This window comes from Fusarium falciforme, chromosome 3 (assembly GCF_026873545.1).
Source record: "Fusarium falciforme chromosome 3, complete sequence".
NCBI classification, from domain to species: Eukaryota; Fungi; Ascomycota; class Sordariomycetes; order Hypocreales; family Nectriaceae; genus Fusarium; species Fusarium falciforme.
In genome coordinates this window covers 3,427,969-3,449,699 of record NC_070546.1, presented here as the reverse complement: position 1 = coordinate 3,449,699, position 21,731 = coordinate 3,427,969, and the positions used below count along the sequence as shown (strand labels likewise).

At 53.0% G+C, this 21,731-nt stretch overlaps 6 protein-coding genes across 6 annotated transcripts; 4 read left to right on the top strand and 2 right to left on the bottom strand.

Moving 5' to 3' along the window:
• Positions 1-71: 71 nt before the first annotated feature.
• Positions 72-1,454, top strand: NCS54_00434500 (Pre-mRNA-splicing factor SLU7; the record flags this gene model as incomplete). Its single annotated transcript, XM_053149885.1, has 1 exon — positions 72-1,454. The coding sequence occupies one exon, from the start codon at positions 72-74 to the stop codon at positions 1,452-1,454; it is 1,383 nt and encodes a 460-aa protein (XP_053005860.1).
• Positions 1,455-1,772: 318 nt separating this feature from the next.
• On the bottom strand, positions 1,773-2,582 carry NCS54_00434400 (Hypothetical protein; the record flags this gene model as incomplete). Its single annotated transcript, XM_053149884.1, has 3 exons — positions 2,427-2,582; positions 2,248-2,346; positions 1,773-2,184 (listed from the first exon to the last, which is right to left on the bottom strand). The coding sequence occupies exons 1-3, from the start codon at positions 2,489-2,491 to the stop codon at positions 1,773-1,775; spliced, it is 576 nt and encodes a 191-aa protein (XP_053005859.1). The 5' UTR covers positions 2,492-2,582.
• A 298-nt stretch (positions 2,583-2,880) lies between these two features.
• On the top strand, positions 2,881-3,585 carry NCS54_00434300 (60S ribosomal protein L21-A; the record flags this gene model as incomplete). Its single annotated transcript, XM_053149883.1, has 4 exons — positions 2,881-2,916; positions 2,979-3,046; positions 3,104-3,151; positions 3,255-3,585. The coding sequence occupies 4 exons, from the start codon at positions 2,881-2,883 to the stop codon at positions 3,583-3,585; spliced, it is 483 nt and encodes a 160-aa protein (XP_053005858.1).
• Positions 3,586-5,157: 1,572 nt separating this feature from the next.
• Positions 5,158-8,619, top strand: NCS54_00434200 (Hypothetical protein; the record flags this gene model as incomplete). Its single annotated transcript, XM_053149882.1, has 5 exons — positions 5,158-5,189; positions 5,245-5,385; positions 5,445-5,932; positions 5,980-8,393; positions 8,533-8,619. The coding sequence occupies 5 exons, from the start codon at positions 5,158-5,160 to the stop codon at positions 8,617-8,619; spliced, it is 3,162 nt and encodes a 1,053-aa protein (XP_053005857.1).
• Positions 8,620-17,033: 8,414 nt separating this feature from the next.
• Positions 17,034-17,894, top strand: NCS54_00434100 (HMG box domain-containing protein; the record flags this gene model as incomplete). The annotated part of the gene is made up of 3 exons (XM_053149881.1): positions 17,034-17,236; positions 17,288-17,547; positions 17,599-17,894. 3 exons carry the CDS (start codon positions 17,034-17,036, stop codon positions 17,892-17,894), a joined length of 759 nt encoding a protein of 252 aa, XP_053005856.1.
• Positions 17,895-18,709: 815 nt separating this feature from the next.
• On the bottom strand, positions 18,710-21,351 carry NCS54_00434000 (Endo/exonuclease/phosphatase domain-containing protein; the record flags this gene model as incomplete). Its single annotated transcript, XM_053149880.1, has 6 exons — positions 18,710-18,822; positions 18,954-20,519; positions 20,573-20,705; positions 21,163-21,208; positions 21,263-21,275; positions 21,324-21,351. The coding sequence occupies 6 exons, from the start codon at positions 21,349-21,351 to the stop codon at positions 18,710-18,712; spliced, it is 1,899 nt and encodes a 632-aa protein (XP_053005855.1).
• Between the last annotated feature and the right edge of the window lie 380 nt (positions 21,352-21,731).

The following is a 21,731-nucleotide window of genomic DNA, read 5'->3' as shown; positions in this document are numbered from 1 at the left end:
TGATCCATCCTTTTTGTATTCTCATTTGAAATTGCTGAAGATCATTCAACTGAACTTCGTCAACCCACACAATGCCGCAGCCACAGACAAATCCGCCGACTGGCGCTGGCGCCGCTTCGAAAGAGGAAAACATCTACATCCCATCCTTCATCAGTAAACGACCGTTCTACGCCGGCGAAGAAGGAGACGACAATGACTACCTCAAGCATCAGCGTCGCGAAGAGAAGAATGAGAAGTCAACATGGTACGACCGCGGCAGAAAGGCTGGCCCAGCCGCCACCAAGTATCGCAAAGGCGCGTGCGAAAACTGCGGCGCCATGACACACAAGAAGAAGGACTGCTTGAGCCGACCTCGGGCGAAGGGCGCAAAGTGGACGGGAAAAGATATCCAGGCCGATGAGCTTATTCAGGATGTCAAGATGGGCTGGGACGCCAAGCGCGATCGCTGGAACGGCTACGATGCGAAGGAATATCGCAGCGTGGTGGAAGACTACAACCAGATGGAGGAACTGCGGAAGAAGGCTACAGTAGGCGCTGATGGCGAGGAAGAAAACGACGATGGCGATAAGTACGCCGAGGAGAACGACATGAGCAAACACCAGAGTACAGCGACCCGACAACTGCGAATACGAGAAGACACAGCCAAATACCTGCTGAACCTCGATCTGGAATCCGCCAAATATGATCCCAAGACACGAGCATTGGTCGACAGTGGTGCGACAGCCGATAAGGCGGCTGAAATGTTTGCGGAGGAGGGATTCATGCGATCATCAGGCGATGCTGGCGCTTTCGAGAAGGCGCAACGATACGCATGGGAGGCACAAGAAACATCTGGCGACACCAGCCAACATTTGCAGGCAAACCCAACGGCGGGAGAGTTCTACCGAAAGAAGGAGCAGGAGGAGGCAGAGGCGAAGCGCGCAGACCGAGAGAAGGCTTTGCTGGACAAGTACGGAGGGGAGCAAAAGGCAATGCCAGCTGCTCTACGCAGCATGGCGGTTACCGAGTCCGAGACATTTGTCGAGTACGACGAAGCTGGTCTGATCAAGGGCGCACCGAAGAAAAAGGCCAAGTCCAAGTATGCCGAGGACGTCTTCATCAACAACCATACCTCGACTTGGGGCAGCTGGTGGTCCAACTTCAAGTGGGGTTACGCATGCTGTCACTCTTTCATCAAGAACAGCTACTGCACAGGAGAGGAGGGCAAGGAGGCTTGGGAGGCTGCTGAGCGGCAACGCACTGGTGCCAACCTGATTGAGGATAAAGAGGAGGACGAGGAGCCTACCAACGAGGATGGAGACAAGGAGGCCGAAGAGTCGAAACCGAAGAAACGGACAAGAGAAGAGATGATGAACGGGGTAACAGAGGAGGAGATGGACGAGTACAGGCGGAAACGAACAGTTGCGGCTGATCCAATGGCGAAGCTTCTGGGCAAGGATGAACTTTTGACATAGCGTTAGCATCACATAGCATTAATTCACGTTTGAGCAAACAGACACTTGCATCCTACGAATGGCACATGGGACTTGATCACATCAGACAGGCGAAGCATGAAGAATTGTCGTGGAATAGGGCATGATCCATGAGATTCATTTACACAGGTGAGGAGAGACACCGGAAGTTTTTGTTTGTCGTTATCCGGTGAAATCATTCCATTTTTATCCTCTGGCCAACGCCGCAAGCTATGAAGAGAATCCCCTTCCCGTGAGTGGTATCCCATCACCCAGAGCCCTAGACATGAGGGAGAACCGTTTTTGCATGATTTGGTGCATTTACTCGTCATCCTCCTCCTCCTCGTCACCCTCACCGCCCTCGGCGGACTTGGCCTTCTTTCTGCGGACACGGCCGGGGCGGCCACCACCGAAGGGCGAGGTGAGAGCGAAGTCAATGTGCTTCTGAGAGTCGAGACGGACGATGAACGAGGGGACGTTGACGATCTGCTTGCCGACTCGGATGTGGCGCTGGCGGATCAGGACACGGGCGTGGTGGATGGACTTGGCCAGACCAAGCTTCCAGACGCAGGTCTGGAGGCGGCGCTCCAAGAAATCCTCGATCTTGAGGGCCAGGACGTAATCCAGCTTCATGCGGGACTCGTCAAGGACACCGACGCGGACGAGACGACGAATGAGGGCATTGCCTTCGAAGAGACGCTTGGGGTCCTTCTCGTCGAGGGTAAGAAGCTGACTGTGAGAAGGTTAGAGAGTGTCTTGTCGATGCGCACAAGGCGCCGAGTCGGTTCGAGCATACCGGGCAGCACGACGGATCTTGGACAGAGTCAAACCGACTCGCCAGACCTCACGCTTGTTGCGCAGGCCATACTCGCCGACGAGCTTCAACTCAGAGTCCCTGTTGTTATTCGCGTCAGTTTACTTTCACAATCGACTTAAACAGAGACAAGCTCATGTTCAGTGGCCGGTGATACTGACAGTCGAGCAGACTCGAAGGGTCTGCGAGGGACACGGGAGGTCTTCGAATGGGCGCGGGGAGGCATCCTGAAAGACTTTGTTAATTGATGCTCGTGGTGATGTTGCCGTCGGTGGCACTCACTTGACTGGCTCCTGGGTGTTTGGCTGGAGTTGAACTTTTGCACACACGAGGTCAAAAAATCGCTACTTGTGTGGAGGGAAATTTGGCTCGAGTTGTAGGTCACGTGTGCAAATTCGAGAACCCTAACAGGGGTGGGGTTGTGTGCGGTGTAAAATGTGAGCCGCCCTTGCCCTACCGGCGTGGAAAAAAATTCGGATAATCTCAGGTCCCGCTCCCACAAGCCCGGCTGCCTTCGTGAAATCCACAACACCAAGCGAAGGTCTTCACCATCTCTTTCGCCAACCCACGACTACTAACCCCAACCCTCCCGCGTTCGGCAGATAACGATTCGAGATGGGTCACTCCTACGGAAAGAGAGCGGGCACCCGCGTACGTTTGCTCATGATTTCGAATTTCGACGACGTCGAACGTTGAAACTGACGATTTTGCAGTATGCCTTCAGCCGGGACTTCCGCAAGAAGGGCATGATCGCCCTGAACACCTATCTCCGACAGTACCGGTGAGTGCGAGCACGAATCGCACGAACAGCAGCGACAGAAACTGATCGATTGGGCAGTGTTGGTGATATCGTCGACATCAAGGCGAACGGTGCCGTCCAGAAGGGGTAAGCAACGCCCTCACCACCTTGCGACAAATACGCGAATTGCGAGATTGAGCGCTTGGGAAAACTTGTGCGATGGAGCAGGAGGGCTGACAACCGAACACAGTTTGCCCTACAAGGTGTACCACGGCAAGACTGGTGTCATCTACAACGTCACCAAGTCCGCTGTTGGCATCATTATCTACAAGAAGGTCAAGCACCGATACATCGAGAAGCGAATCAACATCCGGATCGAGCACGTCCAGCCCTCGCGATCCCGTGAGGACTTCCTCAAGCGGGTGAAGGCCAACGCCGAGGCCAAGAAGCAGGCCAAGGCCGACGGTGTCGCCGTCTCCGTCAAGCGCCAGCCCGCCGGTCCCCGAGATGCCCAAACAGTCTCCCTCACCGACAACCCTCCCGAGACCCTCACTCCTCTCCCCTACGAGACTACGATCTAAAAAGGATTCTGCTGGGGTTGGGTGGTGCTTGCTTCTTTTTGCTTGGGGTATTGCGTCCGGATGGGAAAGAACTCTGCATGGCAAGGGCTTGCATTTTGATGTCGATAGGGAATGAGACTAAAAATGACATCGTTTGAAAGCATGCCAAAGTCTGTATTTGAAGATACCTCTGGTGAAGCGTGTCTGACCCGTGTTGTGGTTGGTCATTGACTTGACGCATCAATGAAGAACCCGGCTTCGAATAAGTTGGTCTGTGTGATTGGTCTATGAAGTGTTGCTGCTGCCAGCCCTTGAACTGCATTCGGAGCTCCATGTTGGTAGGTCGATGGTCTTGGACTCGTCCCAATGGCTCCCATCTTCTTTCCAGCAACCATCACCGCCGCAGTTCACGATAGATTGCAAGCCCACACTCCCGCCCCAACTGAGCAGTCTCAGGCCCCTTTGATGACGCATCACTCACTGGACACAAGCCATTGTTTTCCACCGCATGAACCTACTTTCTTATGTTCAAATTCCCCGATAATGTGTGTGAATGGGAATGCCCAAACAAACAGAACACCAAGGCTGACCATCATCGGCAAATCCTCGCCGGTCTCTCTTCTCTTATGTTAGGAGCAATCCAAAAAAGAAAGGCCTACAGGGTAAAGAGTAACTTGCATGGTCTCCTCTCACCATTTGAACTCATATGTGCTATGAACGCATGTCCGTGAAACTAGCACCGAGTGTGTGCATCTCACAGAACCAAAATGTAAAAATGGCCGAGGGCTAGTATTCGTGTGACCACTACTGTTACCTTTGCTTCGATGGCGACACTGTTCTAATTGTAAAAACCTGTTCCATCATCCCCTTTCATGAGTGCTCACATGAGTCTGGTCTAAGTCGGATAATTTCTGTCCGACCACCGAACCCAACTCGGAGCCTTGCGGCCCTCGGATCAGTGAAAGAATAAGACAACACCTGGACAGGGATGCCGATTTTATAGCATACTTCTCCAAGAGTTGTAATCGATTATGATGAGTTAATGAGATTTTAAATAAAAATATTTAACAAAGCTATATAATTCTTCATATTTTTATTTAATCATCTAACACTTCTGCATCACTCCTCTTCTTCGAAAAGTCAGCACTTGCTCTGCTGTCTCGTTTATTTATTAACCCGCGGCTTCTCATCTCGTGCCCCACATCAAATGCAAGAATACGTACCCCCGTATGACGCTCCTCTCGCAGCCCAGCCACTGAGAGCTATCGCACCCAAGAAGAGCCACGCTCAAAGTCGCCCGAGATTTGTCAAGGCTGACGACGACGACCCAAACTCCTCCTCGATACAGCGCGCTACGAGCTGCTGCCTTGCTCTCTTCTCTTGTCGTGATACCAGTACACATTGTTCTCTTTCCAATCTCTTTAGCTTGCACGGCGTCGGGCCTCGACGGGGGTTATTTGTCTCGTGATTTCCAGGGGTCTGTTGGCAGCTGTCGGAGCTCAACAGATCATTTCTCGCATCCGCGCGCATCCTCCCTTACCTACTCGACCTATCGATTAATCGCATCGCGGAGCTATCCGCCAACCAGCAGTCATGGCTACCGTGCGCGGCATGGAGCATACCAAGTTCGTGAATCACGGCCGCGCCGGAGAAGCGCACAGCTAACTCATGATTGTGCAGAACCGACCAGGAACTGGCCATCAACATCAAGAAAGCAACCAATGCCGAAGAGATCTCCCCGAAGCGCAAGCACGTACGAGCATGTATCGTCTACACATGGGATCACCGGTCCTCGGCCGCCTTCTGGTCCGGCATCAAGGTGTATGTCTCACATCCCCCCTCCATCATGACTTCTCTTGTTGACTCGACCTGTTCGACAGCCAACCGATCCTCGCCGACGAAGTTCAGACGTTCAAGGCCCTCATCACCATCCATAAGGTTCTCCAGGAGGGTCACCCCAGCGCTCTGAAGGAGGCAATGGCCAACAGGGGCTGGATCGAGAGCTTGAACCGCGGAATGGGCGGAGGAGGTGAAGGCATGCGTGGTTACGGTCCCCTGATCCGCGAATACGTCTACTACCTCCTCGCCAAGCTCTCTTTCCACCACCAACACCCCGAGTTCAACGGTACCTTTGAGTACGAGGAGTACCTGAGCTTGAAGGCCATCAATGACCCCAACGAGGGCTACGAGACCATCAGCGACCTCATGGTGCTGCAGGACCAGATCGAGCAGTTCCAGAAGCTGATTTTCTCTCACTTCCGCAACGTGGGGAACAATGAGTGCCGAATTGCCGCCCTGGTACCTTTCGTTCAAGAGAGTTACGGTATCTACAAGTTCATCACCAGCATGCTCCGAGCCATGCACTCCAGTCAGTGATTCACCTACCCCATCCCTGTGTTAGACTGACCTTGATAGCCACCGGCGACGACGAAGCACTTGAACCTCTCCGCGAACGATACAATGCCCAGCACTACCGATTGGTCAAGTTCTACTACGAGTGCTCCAACCTCCGGTATCTTACCAGCCTCATCACTATCCCCAAGCTACCTCAAGATCCCCCGAACCTCCTTGGCGAAGACGACGATGCTCCTGCGCTCCCCGCACGACCAAAGCAGGAGATCGAGCGACAGCCGACCCCTCCACCGGCGCCCAAGGATGAAGGCCCTGACGAGATGTCCGAATTCTGGAAGAGCGAGCTGGACCGTCAGAACCGGGAGTACGAGGAGCAGCAGCGTGTGCTCGAGGAACGTCAGCAGCAGGCCCTTTTGGCGCAGCAACAGCAACAACTCAATGCGCAGCGGGAGTTTGAGGAGCAACAGCGCCTGTTGATGGAGCAGCAGCAACGAGAACAGGAGGCTCTCCTGGCTCAGCAGGCGCAGTGGCAGACTCAGGGCCGTCTTGCCGAGCTGGAGCGGGAGAACCTCAATGCGCGCGCGCAGTACGAGCGCGACCAACTGATGCTGCAGCAGTACGATCAGCGTGTCAAGGCTCTGGAGAGCGAGTTGTCGCAAATCCAGAACAGTCTGGGACAGCAGATGTCGAGCAAGGACGACCAGATCCGAGCTCTTCAGGAGCAGGTCAACACATGGAGGACCAAGTACGAGGCGCTCGCGAAGCTTTACTCCCAGCTTCGACACGAGCATCTTGACCTCCTTCAGAAGTTCAAGGCTGTTCAGCTCAAGGCTGCCAGTGCGCAGGAGGCCATCGATCGACGAGAGAAGCTCGAGCGCGAGATCAAGACAAAGAACCTCGAGCTGGCCGACATGATCCGTGAGCGTGACCGCGCTCTTCACGACAAGGACCGACTGAACGGAAGCAACAAGGACGAGGTCGAGAAGCTCAGGCGTGAGCTTCGCATGGCCCAGGACCGAGCCGACAACCTGGAGCGCAGCAAGGGCAACGAGCTGTCGACGATGCTCGCCAAGTACAACCGCGAGATGGCGGATCTGGAGGAGGCACTGCGCAACAAGTCGCGAGCCCTGGAGGATGCTCAGATGAACCTCCGAGACGGCAGCTCCGATCTTGAGCAGCTTCTCCGTGACAAGGAGGAGGAGCTCGAGGTCTACAAGGCCGGCATGGACCAGACCCTCATCGAGCTCAACGAGCTCAAGCAGAACCAGGGAGAGACGGACCATGCTCTCGACGGTCAGATTGATGCTCTAATCCTGGCGAACCTTGACAAGATCAACGATATCATCGACTCGGTTCTGCAAGCGGGTGTTGCGCGTGTTGACGATGCGCTCTACGAACTGGACTCTAGCATGCAGGCCGGTAACCAGAACGCATCTCCCACATACGTCCTGTCGCAGATCGAGAAGGCTTCTGCCAGCGCCATGGAGTTTGCTACTTCGTTCAACAACTTCATCGCAGATGGTCCCAACGCTACTCACGCAGAGCTGATCAAGGCCGTCAACGTCTTCTCTGGCGCCATTGCCGATGTGTGCAGCAACACCAAGGGTCTCACCCGACTGGCAACCGACGACAAGAAGACCGACTCTCTGATGAACGGAACTCGCCAGTCGGCGCTGTCGACTGTGCAGTTCCTTCGTGGACTGCAGAGCTTCCGACTTGAGGGCATGGATCCTCTCCAGAAGACTGACGTGGTCATCAACAGCAACAATGACGTGCAGATGAACCTGCAGAAGCTCAACAAGCTTGTTGAGACGTTCGCGCCAGGCTTTGGCAAGCTCGCCAACAAGAAGGGAGACTTGGGAGACCTCGTCGACCAGGAGCTGAGCAAGGCTGCGGATGCTATCGCGGCGGCGGCAGCACGACTGCTCAAGCTCAAGAACAAGCCTCGCGATGGTTACTCTACGTACGAGCTCAAGGTGCACGACTCGATTCTGGACGCAGCTTCAGCTATTACCAATGCCATCACCCAGCTTATCCAGGCGGCTACAGTGACACAGCAGGAGATTGTGCAGGCGGGCCGGGGATCATCCTCACGAACAGCCTTCTACAAGAAGAACAACCGATGGACAGAGGGTCTCATCTCTGCGGCCAAGGCCGTGGCATCGTCTACGAACACGCTCATTGAGACTGCGGACGGAGTCATCTCCAACCGCAACAGCCCCGAGCAGCTCATCGTGGCCTCCAACGACGTCGCTGCCTCGACAGCGCAGCTTGTGGCCGCCAGCCGAGTCAAGGCTGGCTTCATGTCCAAGAGCCAAGAGAAGCTGGAGCAGGCCAGCAAGGCCGTCGGAGCCGCATGCCGCTCGCTTGTCCGACAAGTCCAGAGCATGATCAAGGAACGCAGCCAAGAGGAGGACCAGGTAGACTACTCCACACTCGGGGCCCACGAGTTCAAGGTGCGGGAGATGGAGCAACAGGTTAGTGCATACCCCCTACGTTTCCTTCCCTTACCCCCCATCCCAACTTTGTGTCCCCTCTCATCTCCGGGGTTTGACGGCCACAACGGTTACTATGTCCGGGCTAGCTTCAAGATCGACGACTGACAGCCACCAACAGGTCGAGATTCTCCAGTTGGAGAACGCCCTGGCGGCCGCCCGGCATCGCCTTGGAGAGATGCGGAAGATCTCATACCAAGAAGAGTAAGGAGGCTGATTTGCCCGGGGTGGGCGCATTCCCCAAGGTCCAGTGTCTGGGCCTTATTGGACGGGGATCAGAGACGAGAGGAGACAAGAGAGTTGATGGCTTGCGAGGCGTCATAAGCTTGTTGGTCCCCGAGAGGCGCTTTAAGCTAATGTCTTGGCCCCCCCGAGCGGCATCAAGAGATGGATTCAAGACAGCGGCCCCGCCCAGTACCGTACAGTGATGTACGGGACAGTACGGGCTAGTATCGATCAGGCCGAATTGACGAGGGCGATGGGAGAATATTCAGTGTGTATTGGATGGGACGGTAACCTTATTATTTTTTTTTTCAACATCCATCTTTTTTATCTTGTACTAGTGGATAGAAACGGGAGTCGCCAAGCGAAAGAAGCAGCCATAATCACCTTTTGGGCCTTTTCCCCACGTTGTGACTGAAATCGGGCTCACGACATCTTGTTGTGTCTTGGCGATGTTGGTGTTGGATCCAGATCTCGGAGCCTGAGTAGTACTCTTCGCATCGGTGCTGACTTGGGAAAGGCAGACACACGGGATGGATGCACGGTTTCTTGATTTTCTCTAACAGCCTGATTCAAACCTTGCAGGTTGTTTGCTTGCTTGTTTGCTTTTAGTGTTGGTGCTGGTGTTGTTGGTGATATCAAAAGCCTCCTGCGGCTGAAATCCAGGGTAGCACTTTGCCAAGCTTGCGCCATGATTTCCCCTCTCTCCTGCAGCTGCTTCCCCCCAAGCCCCCATGCATGTCTGATCTTCCTGTGACCTGACTCTATCGGACCTAGCTCGAGACAGAGGATCAAGCGTGGGGTTTAGGTGACATGCCGATCATCAAATGCCGAGGCCGGTGAAGCCATCGTGCATCTCCTATCACCACCAACATCATCATCACCATCACCATCACCGGCATGTCATTGTCAATCGTGACAAGTTGCGCCTCGCATGGCGCTAGCAGAGCGTTGATTTCTTCTTCAAATTGATCACCAGCTAAGGCGCCAAGGACCAACACGCAGTTTAGTGACATGATGAGTAGCATTCTCATTCGATGCTCCAAGCCTTGTATCTCAAGTATCGTAACATCTCTCATCACCACCAAGACGGCATGCATATCAATGTCAATCGTGACCAGCTGTGCCTCGCATGGCGCTAGTAGAGCGTTGATTGCTTCTTCGAATTTCTACCACTAATGCAACCTTGGGCGCTAAGGATCAACACTCAATTCTCCAACACGCCTATCAGAAGTGATTCAACGAGATCGCCAGGGCTTAGCATATGGATGATTCCAACGTGGCCGAGACCAGGGTCTAGTTCCTAACCATCGTGCAAGCCTCATTCAACCCTCCCCCCTAACAGTCCTATGGGTTGTCTGAAACCAACAAGACCACCTTAGCCCCTCAGAAGCTGATCGTCATGGGCTAAGGCGAGGGGATCGGTGGTAGGGTTGGGTTCAGATGCCGTACCCATCGTCTCAGAGGGGGCCGGGGAGGATTCCCGTTGATGTTTGGGGTTAGGCTTCAGCGCGCTCGCTCTCGGCTCAATACCCAGCCGCCCAAGGAGAGAAGTGACAAGTACCTTCTCCAGATGCCAGTCTTCCATTGTGGACCCAATCGCCGTTGCAAGGGTAAGAACGTACATGCAAGCAGCAACAAGAAGGGAGACGATAGAGGCCAACCACAAGCCGATCCTGTTCACATCGCTTATACAGGGATCCAGAAGAGCAAGGTAAAACAACCAAGCCGACAGCAGAAGGAAGCATGTGACGAGGAGGCAAACAAAAATAGCATGAACTGTGAGAACGATCCCGGATCCTCCTGCTTCGGCGACGAGGAAGCTATATGGAGTGAGTAGGAATCTGATGACAGCAGTAAAGTACCGCCAGAGAAGACGACCAGAGTGCCCGGTAGTCGCAAGGACCAGACAGTAGAGAGCTGAAGAGGCAAAAAAGCAAAGGCGAGAAAGCCACCAATAATCCCGTCTTAACTCGTTGAACGGAGGATCCAGAAGGGCCCCGACAAAAAAGAAAGAACATCCCACGTAGAGCATGGCGAGGCAAAGGCCCATGGCTGTGTAATAAGCCATCCCCAGTATCCCTTGTATGTCCTGGTTGATGATACGGATGTAAGGAGTGAAGAGCAATCTGACGAACAGAGTGAAGCACCACCACGTGCCACTCAATAGTCTGTTCATGTGTTCTGATGTCGTCCACCCTGTATTAGGCCGGAGCTCACGCCTCACCTGATTCGCTATCAGAATAAAGGAATAGCAGAATCCTGCCACCAGATAGCAGAGGATAGAGCTGAACGCAATGGCGTCCCCGGTCGTCTCATCCAGAAATCCCTTGCAGAAGAAGAAGATAAACATCCCGAACCAAAAGGTGATATAGAGGGATAGAAATACACCATTGGCCGTGCTGTTGGGGCCAGCATTCCTTGCGAGTTCCATGATGGGATTGTATGGAACAATGAGAAGTCCGACAATCGGAATGAAGTCCTTTCAGCCAGGGGGATCAAGTCGCTCGGTTTCATCGTCATCCTCCAAGTGGACCATGTTGGCCAAGGTCACGGTGGTGAGAAAGGTGGTGAGTATTGAATCGCCGGAGGGTCCCAGTGTTGTGTTGCGAAGGGTGATATAGCGATGCTTCAACTGAGAGACGACAGGCGGAGATGGTGAGCTGAGGGTAGTGCTGAACTTGAGTAGTTCGATTGATGAATTGATGGCTGGGAGAAGAGAGTGCGTTTTTGATCCGTGTTTAGGACGGGGGAAAGACGCTTTTGTTGGGGAACTCTACCTTTGTAGGTGGAGTATTAGGTAGGATATTCTGAACATAATCCAAGGATTCCTTCAATAATAATGCAGTCCAAGAAAATGCTTAGAATTTGAAAATGCATGGACAAGTCGGTCGAGGGGTTCCTGCTTAACTGTCTGACCGGAGCCGATCAGAGGGTAGAAACTCATCGCGTCGACGGCCACGACTGCATTCCCTCTGTTCGTTCGTTTTCTCATCCTATAGCTCTCCCAGAACATCTCCAGCACCGCGGTTCCATGTTCTCATTCATTCGAGACATCGTCAACCTTCAATCACTCATTCTTCATCTATCTCAGACAACGGTAGCTACTAACACAGCAGATACTATGGCACGGTGGCCCACCAAGAGCACCCTTCCTGCTCATGATCAGATGTGAGTTCACTTCGGCGCACACTGCCTCAAAGTTCAACTTCGTGATGACTTCGGTGTGCATCGTGAGTCATCCCAACAAAAATAAACTCAAAATGTCGTCGTGTCGCAGAAGATATAAGAGGAGGGCCTTCCACCTTATTTTATTGCTTTCTTACTCTCACCGACTCATCAGCCGCGGTCTCTTGGATCAATACAAGACGTAAAGCTCACCACTAGAACGAGAGTCGCTACAACTTGGCATCACAGCATCACAGCATCACTTTTGAACACCACGACTCTCACAACAACCTCCCATTACGACCCTGTCACTATCGCCCTCATCGAAATGATTCGCTTTGAGGAGAAAGACAAGACCGAGGCGGCCAGATCCGCCATCCCCGAGCCAGTCCTCGAGTCTGAAAAAACGAGCTGGATTGTCTATGTTGCCGTCGTGTCTTCATCCTCTGCATGATCTCATTCTACGTGGGGTCCTTTGTGCTCCTTTTTCGGTTTCTCCGTGACCCCACAGATGAGAAAGAAGGAGACCTTCTCGAGATGTCTCTTATCTTCTTTGTTATACCGACAATGCTCTTGGTTCTCTTCCTCAATAGGCCCGACCGCCACCGCTTTCGACCAGACTTGGAAGCAAACTTGCTTCCAAACGAGACACCACTCATCGATGTCGAGAGCTGTCCGATCTCTTCACCAGCTCCGGTCGGGGTTAGCCCCCTCATGGCACAAGGCAAGGAGACTGTGCATTGGCCAGATCCAGGCCCGATCCTTGACCGGGTACCCGGAACGGCGTAGATAGTTGATCATTTGAGTGCTCTATCATCTTAGGAGGGTTGTCTCGCAGGCTTTGGTTGCATTCCTGGTCTTGGCCGAGAGATCAGAGCCAAAGAGCTACGCTGCCAGTAGTTGCGACTGCTCGACGCCACAGCGGCCGACAGGGAACACTGTCTAATACGCCACCACAGGCAGAAACCTCTGCCTGGCTTCCTGGGCATTATAGAGCATGAGTTGCATGCTGTATTGGCTCGACCGGGGACTGCCAGAGCGTACTCATCTCCGCTATTAGAGCACTATCCAGGACTCTAAAAATAATACAAGGTTAGGTTAATCTCTTATCTTCATTTTAGTGAGTATAGGAAGATACTAATCATAGTTAGTCTAGATCCCTGCTCAGTACCCAATGGCAGTCCCCGCGCAAGCAAGGAGATACAGTACGCTGCATTGGAAGCTTGGTACGGGGGAACAGGCGCCTGATATTACGGGACATGGGTGGATGGATCCTCCGCGTCGTCGATCATGGCTAACCCCAGAAGAATGTCTCTGGCAACTAAGATGGCTGGATTTCTGCAAGTCGAGAGAAACTGCCAGGGTAAGTCCCTCATCCGAACGAGACACTGTGAACCCTTGCAAGTGGCTGGGATAGCGGACGGGATGCACAGTCCCACAAGACAGTATCCAATCCGAGTGTTCCGTTATAATTGCGATGAGCCTCCGACCGGGGATGATGCTGTTTGCGTCGTACGCATGGTAGCGTAGTTGGCACAAGAGCATCGTATGGTTCGTCGATGGCTTCCATGTGGTGGTGGTGCTGGCATGCCGCGGTTTGGTGATCTGCATTGCCCGCCCCTCACCTGCTCTACCTGACCACTAGGTATGGTCCGTTACTAGGTGCGGCGCAAGCCTATCTGCAAGCCTTCGGAGATTGGTGACGGCCATGTCTGCATGCATACCAGGCAAAGGTGCAAGACGATGCCAGCCAGGCCGCGTCAGGACTGGTGCAATGGCTATTTTGAGTGAGCCTGCCTAGGCATAAACGTCATTGGAGTCCTGGCAGGCGGCGAAAGCAGAGCGTGTTCTAACTAGATCAAGGGGGCCGAGAGGCGCGTGGTTGAAACGGCTCACGAGGGATCAAGATCGGCCAGCTCCGTGTCATCATGGCTAAGGACGCCGCGAATGCACACCATCCAGCTTCATCACGCCGTTCGTGGTCTCTTCGTGTGGCTTAGCCTTCACTCTTTCTCTGACATTGCCTGGTCCGTGGTTCCTCACTCTGCGGGCCCTGGTGGCACCAAACTATTTCCGCCTTAGTGCCACCTATGGAATCCTTGTCCCTCCCAGCCAGCCCACGCTTGTGGCACCTCGCTGTCGCACAGTAGGGCTGATCGGTGTGGGGGATACGGACCCTTGCATTTTGACAAACATGGGTGAGAGCTGTGAGAAAAGAGTTTTGATGCCATGACCTGCCAGACCCTGGCCCTGGCGTAAAGTGGGCCGCCAGGCACATGGCGTTCGGGGGGGTTTCAGGGCTAACGACTCCACTGGCCTTGGTGACGTTTGACACGAACCTCATGGCAAACTGGGCTCAACGTTCAAGGCTTCTGCATTAGATGTGCACAGTTTCTGAGAGCTGGATGCACCGGCACACAAGAACGTCACCTTTTCCCTCCCTTCCCCTCACTTCCACCTCACTCTTCCCGTTGCCTGGGCAGTTCCGTTTGTGACCAGGCAGTGATTCACTGAGGGGTGGGTCTATTGGCTTCCACATGGAACTTCTCTAACCAAACCTGGAATAGCCTCTTGATTGCCAAGTGCAGAGGGAGGTCTGATCAACGACATACAGTGTGTAAACAGTGCATATCTACGAGGACAGATTAGCGCCCTGCACCTTCCTTCGCAATCACCGCCGCTTCGAAGCTCTTTGGTTTGTAGTCCTGGCTTTGTTGTGACGTTGCCTACCACATAAAAATGGCTCTCTACAGGATCACTTTGTTGAACATGGCTCCTTAGCTTCGGCGGAAGACTAAATTCCATATCTAACTCATTGCTAATGTAAAATCAAATAACCACAAACAATCATGGGCCATGCTATAACTTGCTTTGCTCGTGGAGTCCTGGAGAGGGAAAGAAACCATGAAACATCCAGCGTTATCAGGGATGTGGAAGAAATGACTGCCACTCATTTTCGGCATGCATTTCGTTAGGTGGTGCCCAATTCCAAAAACCACAACCACCTGACTCAACCTGATGCATAAAGCCATTGCTGTTCAGAGGTGCTTGGAATGGCTGGGCCATGGAAGCATCGAAGAAAGTCCAGCTCGCAGGTATCTCTAGAGCATACTGCAGCTGTCCGTGATGCTCCTCGATACCGTTCACCGCCTGAGTGTGTTGAGGTGGGAGCGACTGTGGCATCGGGTGCATTATGGGTGCTTCAGCTGAGGTATAGTTTGGAGATTGGAGCTCATCAGTCGGTGGCATGGTGTCATGGATATTGCTACCAACATGCGGTTGACCATAAACATGCGGTAGATCTAGCGGCTCTAGATCCATGTACCTCGCCTCAAGAGAAGTGAGAGCCTGGGCTTCAGGCGAAGTATGTGGGACGTTTGGCACGATCATTTGCCCTTCAACATATGAGTTAGTGTTGATAAGAAATGAACTGACCACTTACCTGGAGTATATCCATAAACATGTTGCCAGCAAAGATCAGCAGCGGTTTCTGGATTAGCAGCGAGATGTATGGTGGTACGCAAAAGCTCGATACCATCTCTCGTCGAGTACTTGACAAGAATGGTTTCATGCGCTCGTGACTCCAAGGCCCACTTCCCGCCAGGTTGAGGTTCAAGATGACGAAGAGCTGGACCAGTCAACAGCGCCTTGATATCTGCGTTTGTGGCGTGAGGTGGGAATTTAGGTGTTCGACCTGAGGAAGTCCGGTGAACAGCTCTGGGAAGAGTGGGTTTGGGATTCATGGCGACGGTTGAGCGGTTGAAAAGAAGAGTTTTCGTAATTCCAGATAATGGGTTGCACCTGGTTCGAGAGGGAAGATATGAAAAGTTGGTGTAAGGTATTCTTGGAGGTGGAGAATATAAAGAAATAAGCTGGAGGTGGTGGTGGGAAAGCAATTATTAGAGGAAGTACCAACAGCATTCCATGTGACGCCCTGGAAGAGTGCCAGCGACATGACCCAGACGCTACCTGTCCGCCTTGGCACCCCACTGCATTTGGTCATGCAACCATGAATGGACCCATGTTTGTGGATTGGGCTCTTGAGTGCTCCGCCAAACTACCTAATAGTACTGACTGGCTCAGAACTGCTCAGGTTGTGGCTAAATGGTGACATTGGGAAATGGCTTATGACTGGCGCATGTCTGACGGGGGAGGGCAATCTAGGGCTGAGACTTTAACCCGATGGGAAGGCTTCATGGTAGGATACGCAGGTGCTGTAGACAAATTGTGTTTTTGAGTTCTTGCGCTCGTTCTTTACCCGACACCTGAAAATCCTTGTCGAGGACCAAATCTTCACGCTCCTATCCCCACACAATTAAGATCTGGTTTAAATTAGGCGAAGATCTCTCATATCAACCACGAAGAAAATTTAAAGACTACCATATTTCTCTAAAAGAGTGGTAAATTCTCGTATGCTCTGAAGTCCCATACGACTCAGAAGCGCTGTGCCCCATGGAAGGGGCATTTTAACATCATGATATGGGAAACGTGTTATGAGTGCTCTGGCATTTAAGACTTGGAAGCGACAGGAATCTGAGCTATGGCTAAAGATCAGGCTCATGAGCAAGACAATGGATCCATGTATACATATGAATTAAAACTCTGCCCCGGAATGATATGGGGATGCGGGCTTGGAGAAGTAACCCTGGTCTTAGACCTTGGACCTTCATGAATGATAATTCGAGTGATCAAGTCAGAAAGGGCTTGTGGAATGGTGCATGGGACATGCCGAGCTTTCTCGCTGTGTTATCTAAAGAGGGTGTGGGATAAATGTCTCTTTTCTTGAGGACTGCCTACTACGTACATAAACATTGCGTGGATGACTTGGGAAGCCTTTTTTTTGAGTCCTGCATTCCAGATTCCACAGGAGAAACTCGCACAGTGCTAGACTTGAGCGAGGAGGAGATGGCCCCACAGTTCGCGCTAGAGCGTTCGATGCACGGGCCATGGGTGAACAATGAAATCTGAGATGGATCTGAGGGGAATCTGAGAAAGGTACGTATTGACTGGTAAACAAACCCTTGCCCCACTTCAGTGTATCAATAGGTAGAATCTCTTTTATGCCAAAATCGGACTCAGTTGCTGCCTACAAAATCCAACTCTGAAGCGGCCGAGACGAATTTTTTCTCTCTCTCGCATCACCAAGATTTGTTTCTCAACTTTCGCCCCTAAACAACCCCGGAATCCACAAAACTCCTCTCACATCATCCACTCAACATCACCATCATCATCATGAGCGCCAACAACGTGGTTGAGACCGCCCCAATGATTCCCGTCCAGGTCGCTACTCAGGTAGACATGGGAGAGCTTACCACTCTCTGGGAGATGCTCAAGGCTGAGCTCTCCGCCGACGAGGGCAATATTCTGACCATCCAGGGAGAACATTACCGCGCCCTCGATGATGGCGCCAAGGCTTTCCTCGCCTGCATGCTCATGTAAGATCACCAACCCTCTGTTTTCCTTTTAACCATGGCTAATTCAGGTAGGTCTGAGATTCATGAGCCCGTCCTGTTTGCCCGTGATGGCAACGGTTCCGACCATGTCTATCTCGGTTCTCCTCGTGCCCTGACTGCTGGTCAAGGGATGCTTGTCAACCCCACCGGAGCTGGCGAGGCTCTCTGGATGGTTCGCCCTGAGGGTGCCCCAATCAAGGTTCCTCGACCCCCCAACGCCTACATTCTGTACCGCAAGGAGCGTCACCACCTTGTCAAGTCTATGCACCCTGGCATCACCAACAACGAGATCTGTGAGCCTTTCCCCAACCCTGTCCTGAAAATATGTTAACATTGTTTTTTAGCTCAGATCCTGGGCCGTTGCTGGAACCTGGAGAACCGCGCTACTCGGGCTGAGTACAAGGTCCGCGCCGATGAGGTGAAGCGTCTTCACTACGAGAAGCACCCCGACTACCAGTACCGACCTCGCCGACCATCTGAGAAGCGTCGCCGCACCAACCCTTCCGCTGCCACTGCGCTTGGTCGGGCTGTCCAGGCCAACCAGGCTGCTCCTCAGGCTACTGCCCAGATTGTCCAGCCTGTCGCCCAGAATGGAACTCAGCCCAACCAGGCTGCAGCCCAGGTCAACCAGACTCAGTAGAACACCTGAGCTCGACGGGGACAACAATGTGTGTTGGTAAGTTGAGATCCTACGCAAGTGAGAACAGCTGCTGACCGTCCGCAGCGTTTGCAAGGAGTTACGGTTCACATCGAAAAGGGATAGAAAGTTTGTGCAATTTGATTTGATGATACCCGCGGTGGGCAGCGGATGGTATCGCATTGTACTTTCCTCTACTAATCTGTGCGGGCTTGCTGCCCCAGGCCTTCACCGGCACTCGGTGGCACTCCTGTTCACGTGGAGGAAGGGTATCAATGGCGGTAGCACAGCTTGAGATCTCGCCTTTGTCTACCAGGTTCTGCGATGGCTATGGTTATGGGATGCATGGTCTTTCACTCTGGTACTCAAGTAGCTAGTCTTGGGCAGCAATGCCTTAGGTAGTTCACCGGCTCTGCTTCTGCGTTGCCCCAGGGTGAAGATCCAAACAAGGTCATTCATTGAATTTTCTGTCTGCCTGCGTGATATCGTGATGCCATGATTTACGATTCAACCGTCGACGTGGGTCGGTCGCTGTTGCCTTTGGGAGACACTGGAGTCACCATAGCAACCACGCAAACTCCTTGACTACGATTAGGCAGGTAGCTTGAACCTACTTGACTGTGTTCAGGAAAACATCCTTGAGTGCTTGGGTAGGCATCTTCAACTTCCATGGTTGTGTTTAGGTAGGTATCTTGAACCCGGTTGTATCAATTGTATACCTGTCACCCCAGCCAGTACTCCATATAAATGTACAAATGGCATCCCTCCTTGGAGTCGCTGGTAGCGCCCTGGAAGGGGTCGAAGCCCTCGACCAAGTCTCATGGCCCATTCCAATCGCTGCTCCAGATGAATGTACCGCACCGCCACTCAGACCCCTTCTCCTTCTCTCCAGACGGACCCAGAGGCCGTGGGCAAATGTAGAACGATCGCCCTGTAATCAAGATTAGCTTCAGAGTTTGACCTTGTACCTGCCTGCAGTCGTGTACCCGCGACGTTGTGCAACGGGGACGCCACAGCATGCACCTCGCTGATCGTAGGATAGCAGCCGTTTGGCTCACTTACCGCAGTTGACGCCTGGCTTCTTGGTGGTCAGGCTGATGCAGGGTTCGTTGTGTTCACATCGGGGTGCGACTCTCTTGCCTAGCAGCTTTGACCAAGACTCTTTGGCCTCGATTGGGTCAAACACCTTTTCAGACGACTCGCCATCGGTGGTGGCTTTGCTGTTCTCGGATGTCCTTCCTGCTGTGGTAGCAAACAGTGATGATGATGATCCCTGGATGTTGGTCCGTGTCTTTGACGACCCTGTCGGTTTCTTTGTTGGAGAGGGCGTAGAGCTCGTTGCCACTCGCTCTAGCTTGTCGGGCTGGGAGGCTGGTGCTTTCGGCTTGAAAAAACCCTGCAGGGTTCTTTGGCCCGGGGCTAGCGGCTTGTTCTTGGCGTCGTTGGAGCTTGTCGTGGTCTTGCTCTTCTTGAGGGATCGCACTGACACCGTACTCGTGGTCTCCGCAGGTCTCTTCGTGCTCGGTTGGGATCGGGTCTGGCTGGAGCTGGTGGTCTCGATGGTGTCAGGCCTAGACGAGGCGATGCTGGTCTGTGAGCCTGTGACCTGGTCCAGTTCCGCTGACGCTGCAGGTGTGTTGCTATTTGGAGGCCTTGCGGGCGTATCTGTGCTGACCGAGTCTTGTCGGGAGAGGCTTGGACCCGTCTTCTTTGTGAACATGTCGCGGATGCTCTGCCGTCGGTCAAACTCTGGGATGAGCTTTGCAGACAAAGGGAGAAGGTCCTTGGAGCTCCAGTCACGCTGACGCTCGCCATCTCGAAACATCCCAGAGGGGTTCAGGACCTCCAACAGTGCGCGCTCCTTGCCTTCCATGGTCACCTTGTCAGCAAACGTCGCAAACACAGGACAGTGATCAGACCCCATGAGGCCTTCCTGAATGTTGGAAAAGGTGAACCAGTCCTTGATGCCGTCACTGCACAAGACGTAGTCGATTCTGCTGCCGTTGTTGGCAGGCCGTGTGTTTCGCTTTGTGTCCCAGCAGGTGTTCATGCCTGCTCGCTCTGGGTGAAAGCAGCGGCACAAATCCCACAGAACAGGGTCCTCGCGGCCTTCATCTCTCTCTCCAACCACGTTCCCCTCGAAGATGAGCTGGTTGAATATCCGCCGAACAGGCATGTTCAACCAGTCGTCCAAGCTTATGTCCTCTTTGCGCAACATCTCAGCAACGTTGGTTGAGTCCATCTCGGATCGAACAACGTTCAAGTCGCCCGTCAGAATGACCTGCTTGCCTTCTGCTACGAGGTTTCGTATCCTCACATCGAGTGCTTGGAAGAAACCTGAGCGAAAGTCATCCCGAGACTCGTCACGGTTGGCAGGACTGTACACGCCAAAGAGCACAAACCCCGGGAACTCGAGAATCACACAGCGGCCTTCGGAGTCGAGAGTGGCTTCGTCTATGATGCCGTCGAGCTGGCCTGGACGAGGGTAGCCACCTATTTGCTGGTCGGGAGGGAGATCGCGAAACTTGGTCGTGGACTTGGGAGGTGTAAGGACACCAGTGACCCCTTCTTCAGCTCGGATGGGGGCACACTTGGAGTTTCGTGTGTAGATGGCGACGCCCGAGTATCCTTGGCCCAGTTAGCTTGCTGATCTCTGAGGCTTTGAAGGGGGGGAGCCGAACCCTTCTTGTGCTTGGGCAAGCTGAAGAAGACGTCCCAGCCAGGGACGAGGACCATCTCATCATGGAGATCCTTTCGCTGGATCTTGGTCTCTTGCATGACAACGATGTCTGCTTCCAAGATATCGAACATGGCCTGTGAAAAGAGTCAACACTTGCACTTAGACAGCCTAGACATGGCCCAGGTCCCAGCCTTAGCATAGTCTAAATCGCCACAGTCCTAGCATCATCCAGGTCTAAGTCTGAGTATTGCCTAGATACTTGCCTAGGAATCATCTGGGACGTAGGCTGAGCATCACTTGAGTCATGGGCTAAGTATCAGCCAGGTCGTTGTCAGACAGTAATCTAGGACCTTGTCCAAGCATCATCCAACTCCTTGCCTGGAAACCATTCAGGTCCTAGCCTGAGCACCATCTAGGTTCTAGCCTGAGCATCATCTGGGTCCCAGTCTGAGTCTAATCCATGCCTTGTTTTAACCATGCACAAGGTCATTGAGATTCAGGTTGTATCTAGGCCAATGCTTTTTGAAGCAGGGAAGGAACTTAAACTGAGGGAGGAAGGATCGCAGCGTAGGAGATTGGAGGAAGACTGACTTGGAAGGTTCGCTTTTCTCTCCAAGGTTGATAACCAAAGGGATTCCTGATGACAGCAGAGCATTAGAACTCCTCAGCCTCTCAACAACGAATGACGAACCTGATGCCGTTGACTGGGAATGTGTAAGTGAGTGAGTCTTTGAGTTGGAGAGGAGTCTTACCATTCCATGTTGTAATACGAAATGCCATCGTGGAAAGGCTCGATTCGAGCCTCGAGGAGGATCTTTCACAGTAGAGTCTCTGAAGGGGTCGTGGTGGGCGTTATTCTCGTGATGCACATCATCTCCTGCGGCTTGAGTGATGTGGTCATGGAAGGACAGGGGGAACTTGGCCGTAAGTCGCAAACAAGGACAAATCAGCGGGATTGAAGAACACCAGATGTGTATGAGAGAGAAAACAGGACCACAAGAGAGATAAAAACTCAAAGCATCGTGGTAAAGAAGTGGCTCGAAGTCGTGATCTTCACAGCGTTGCTCGCGTAAGGGTTGAAGATCGCGGCTGCTGACTACAATGACGCAGGAGCTCCATCGCTCGCGCGGCCACCTCGCGAGATCACGTGCCCTCGGTCA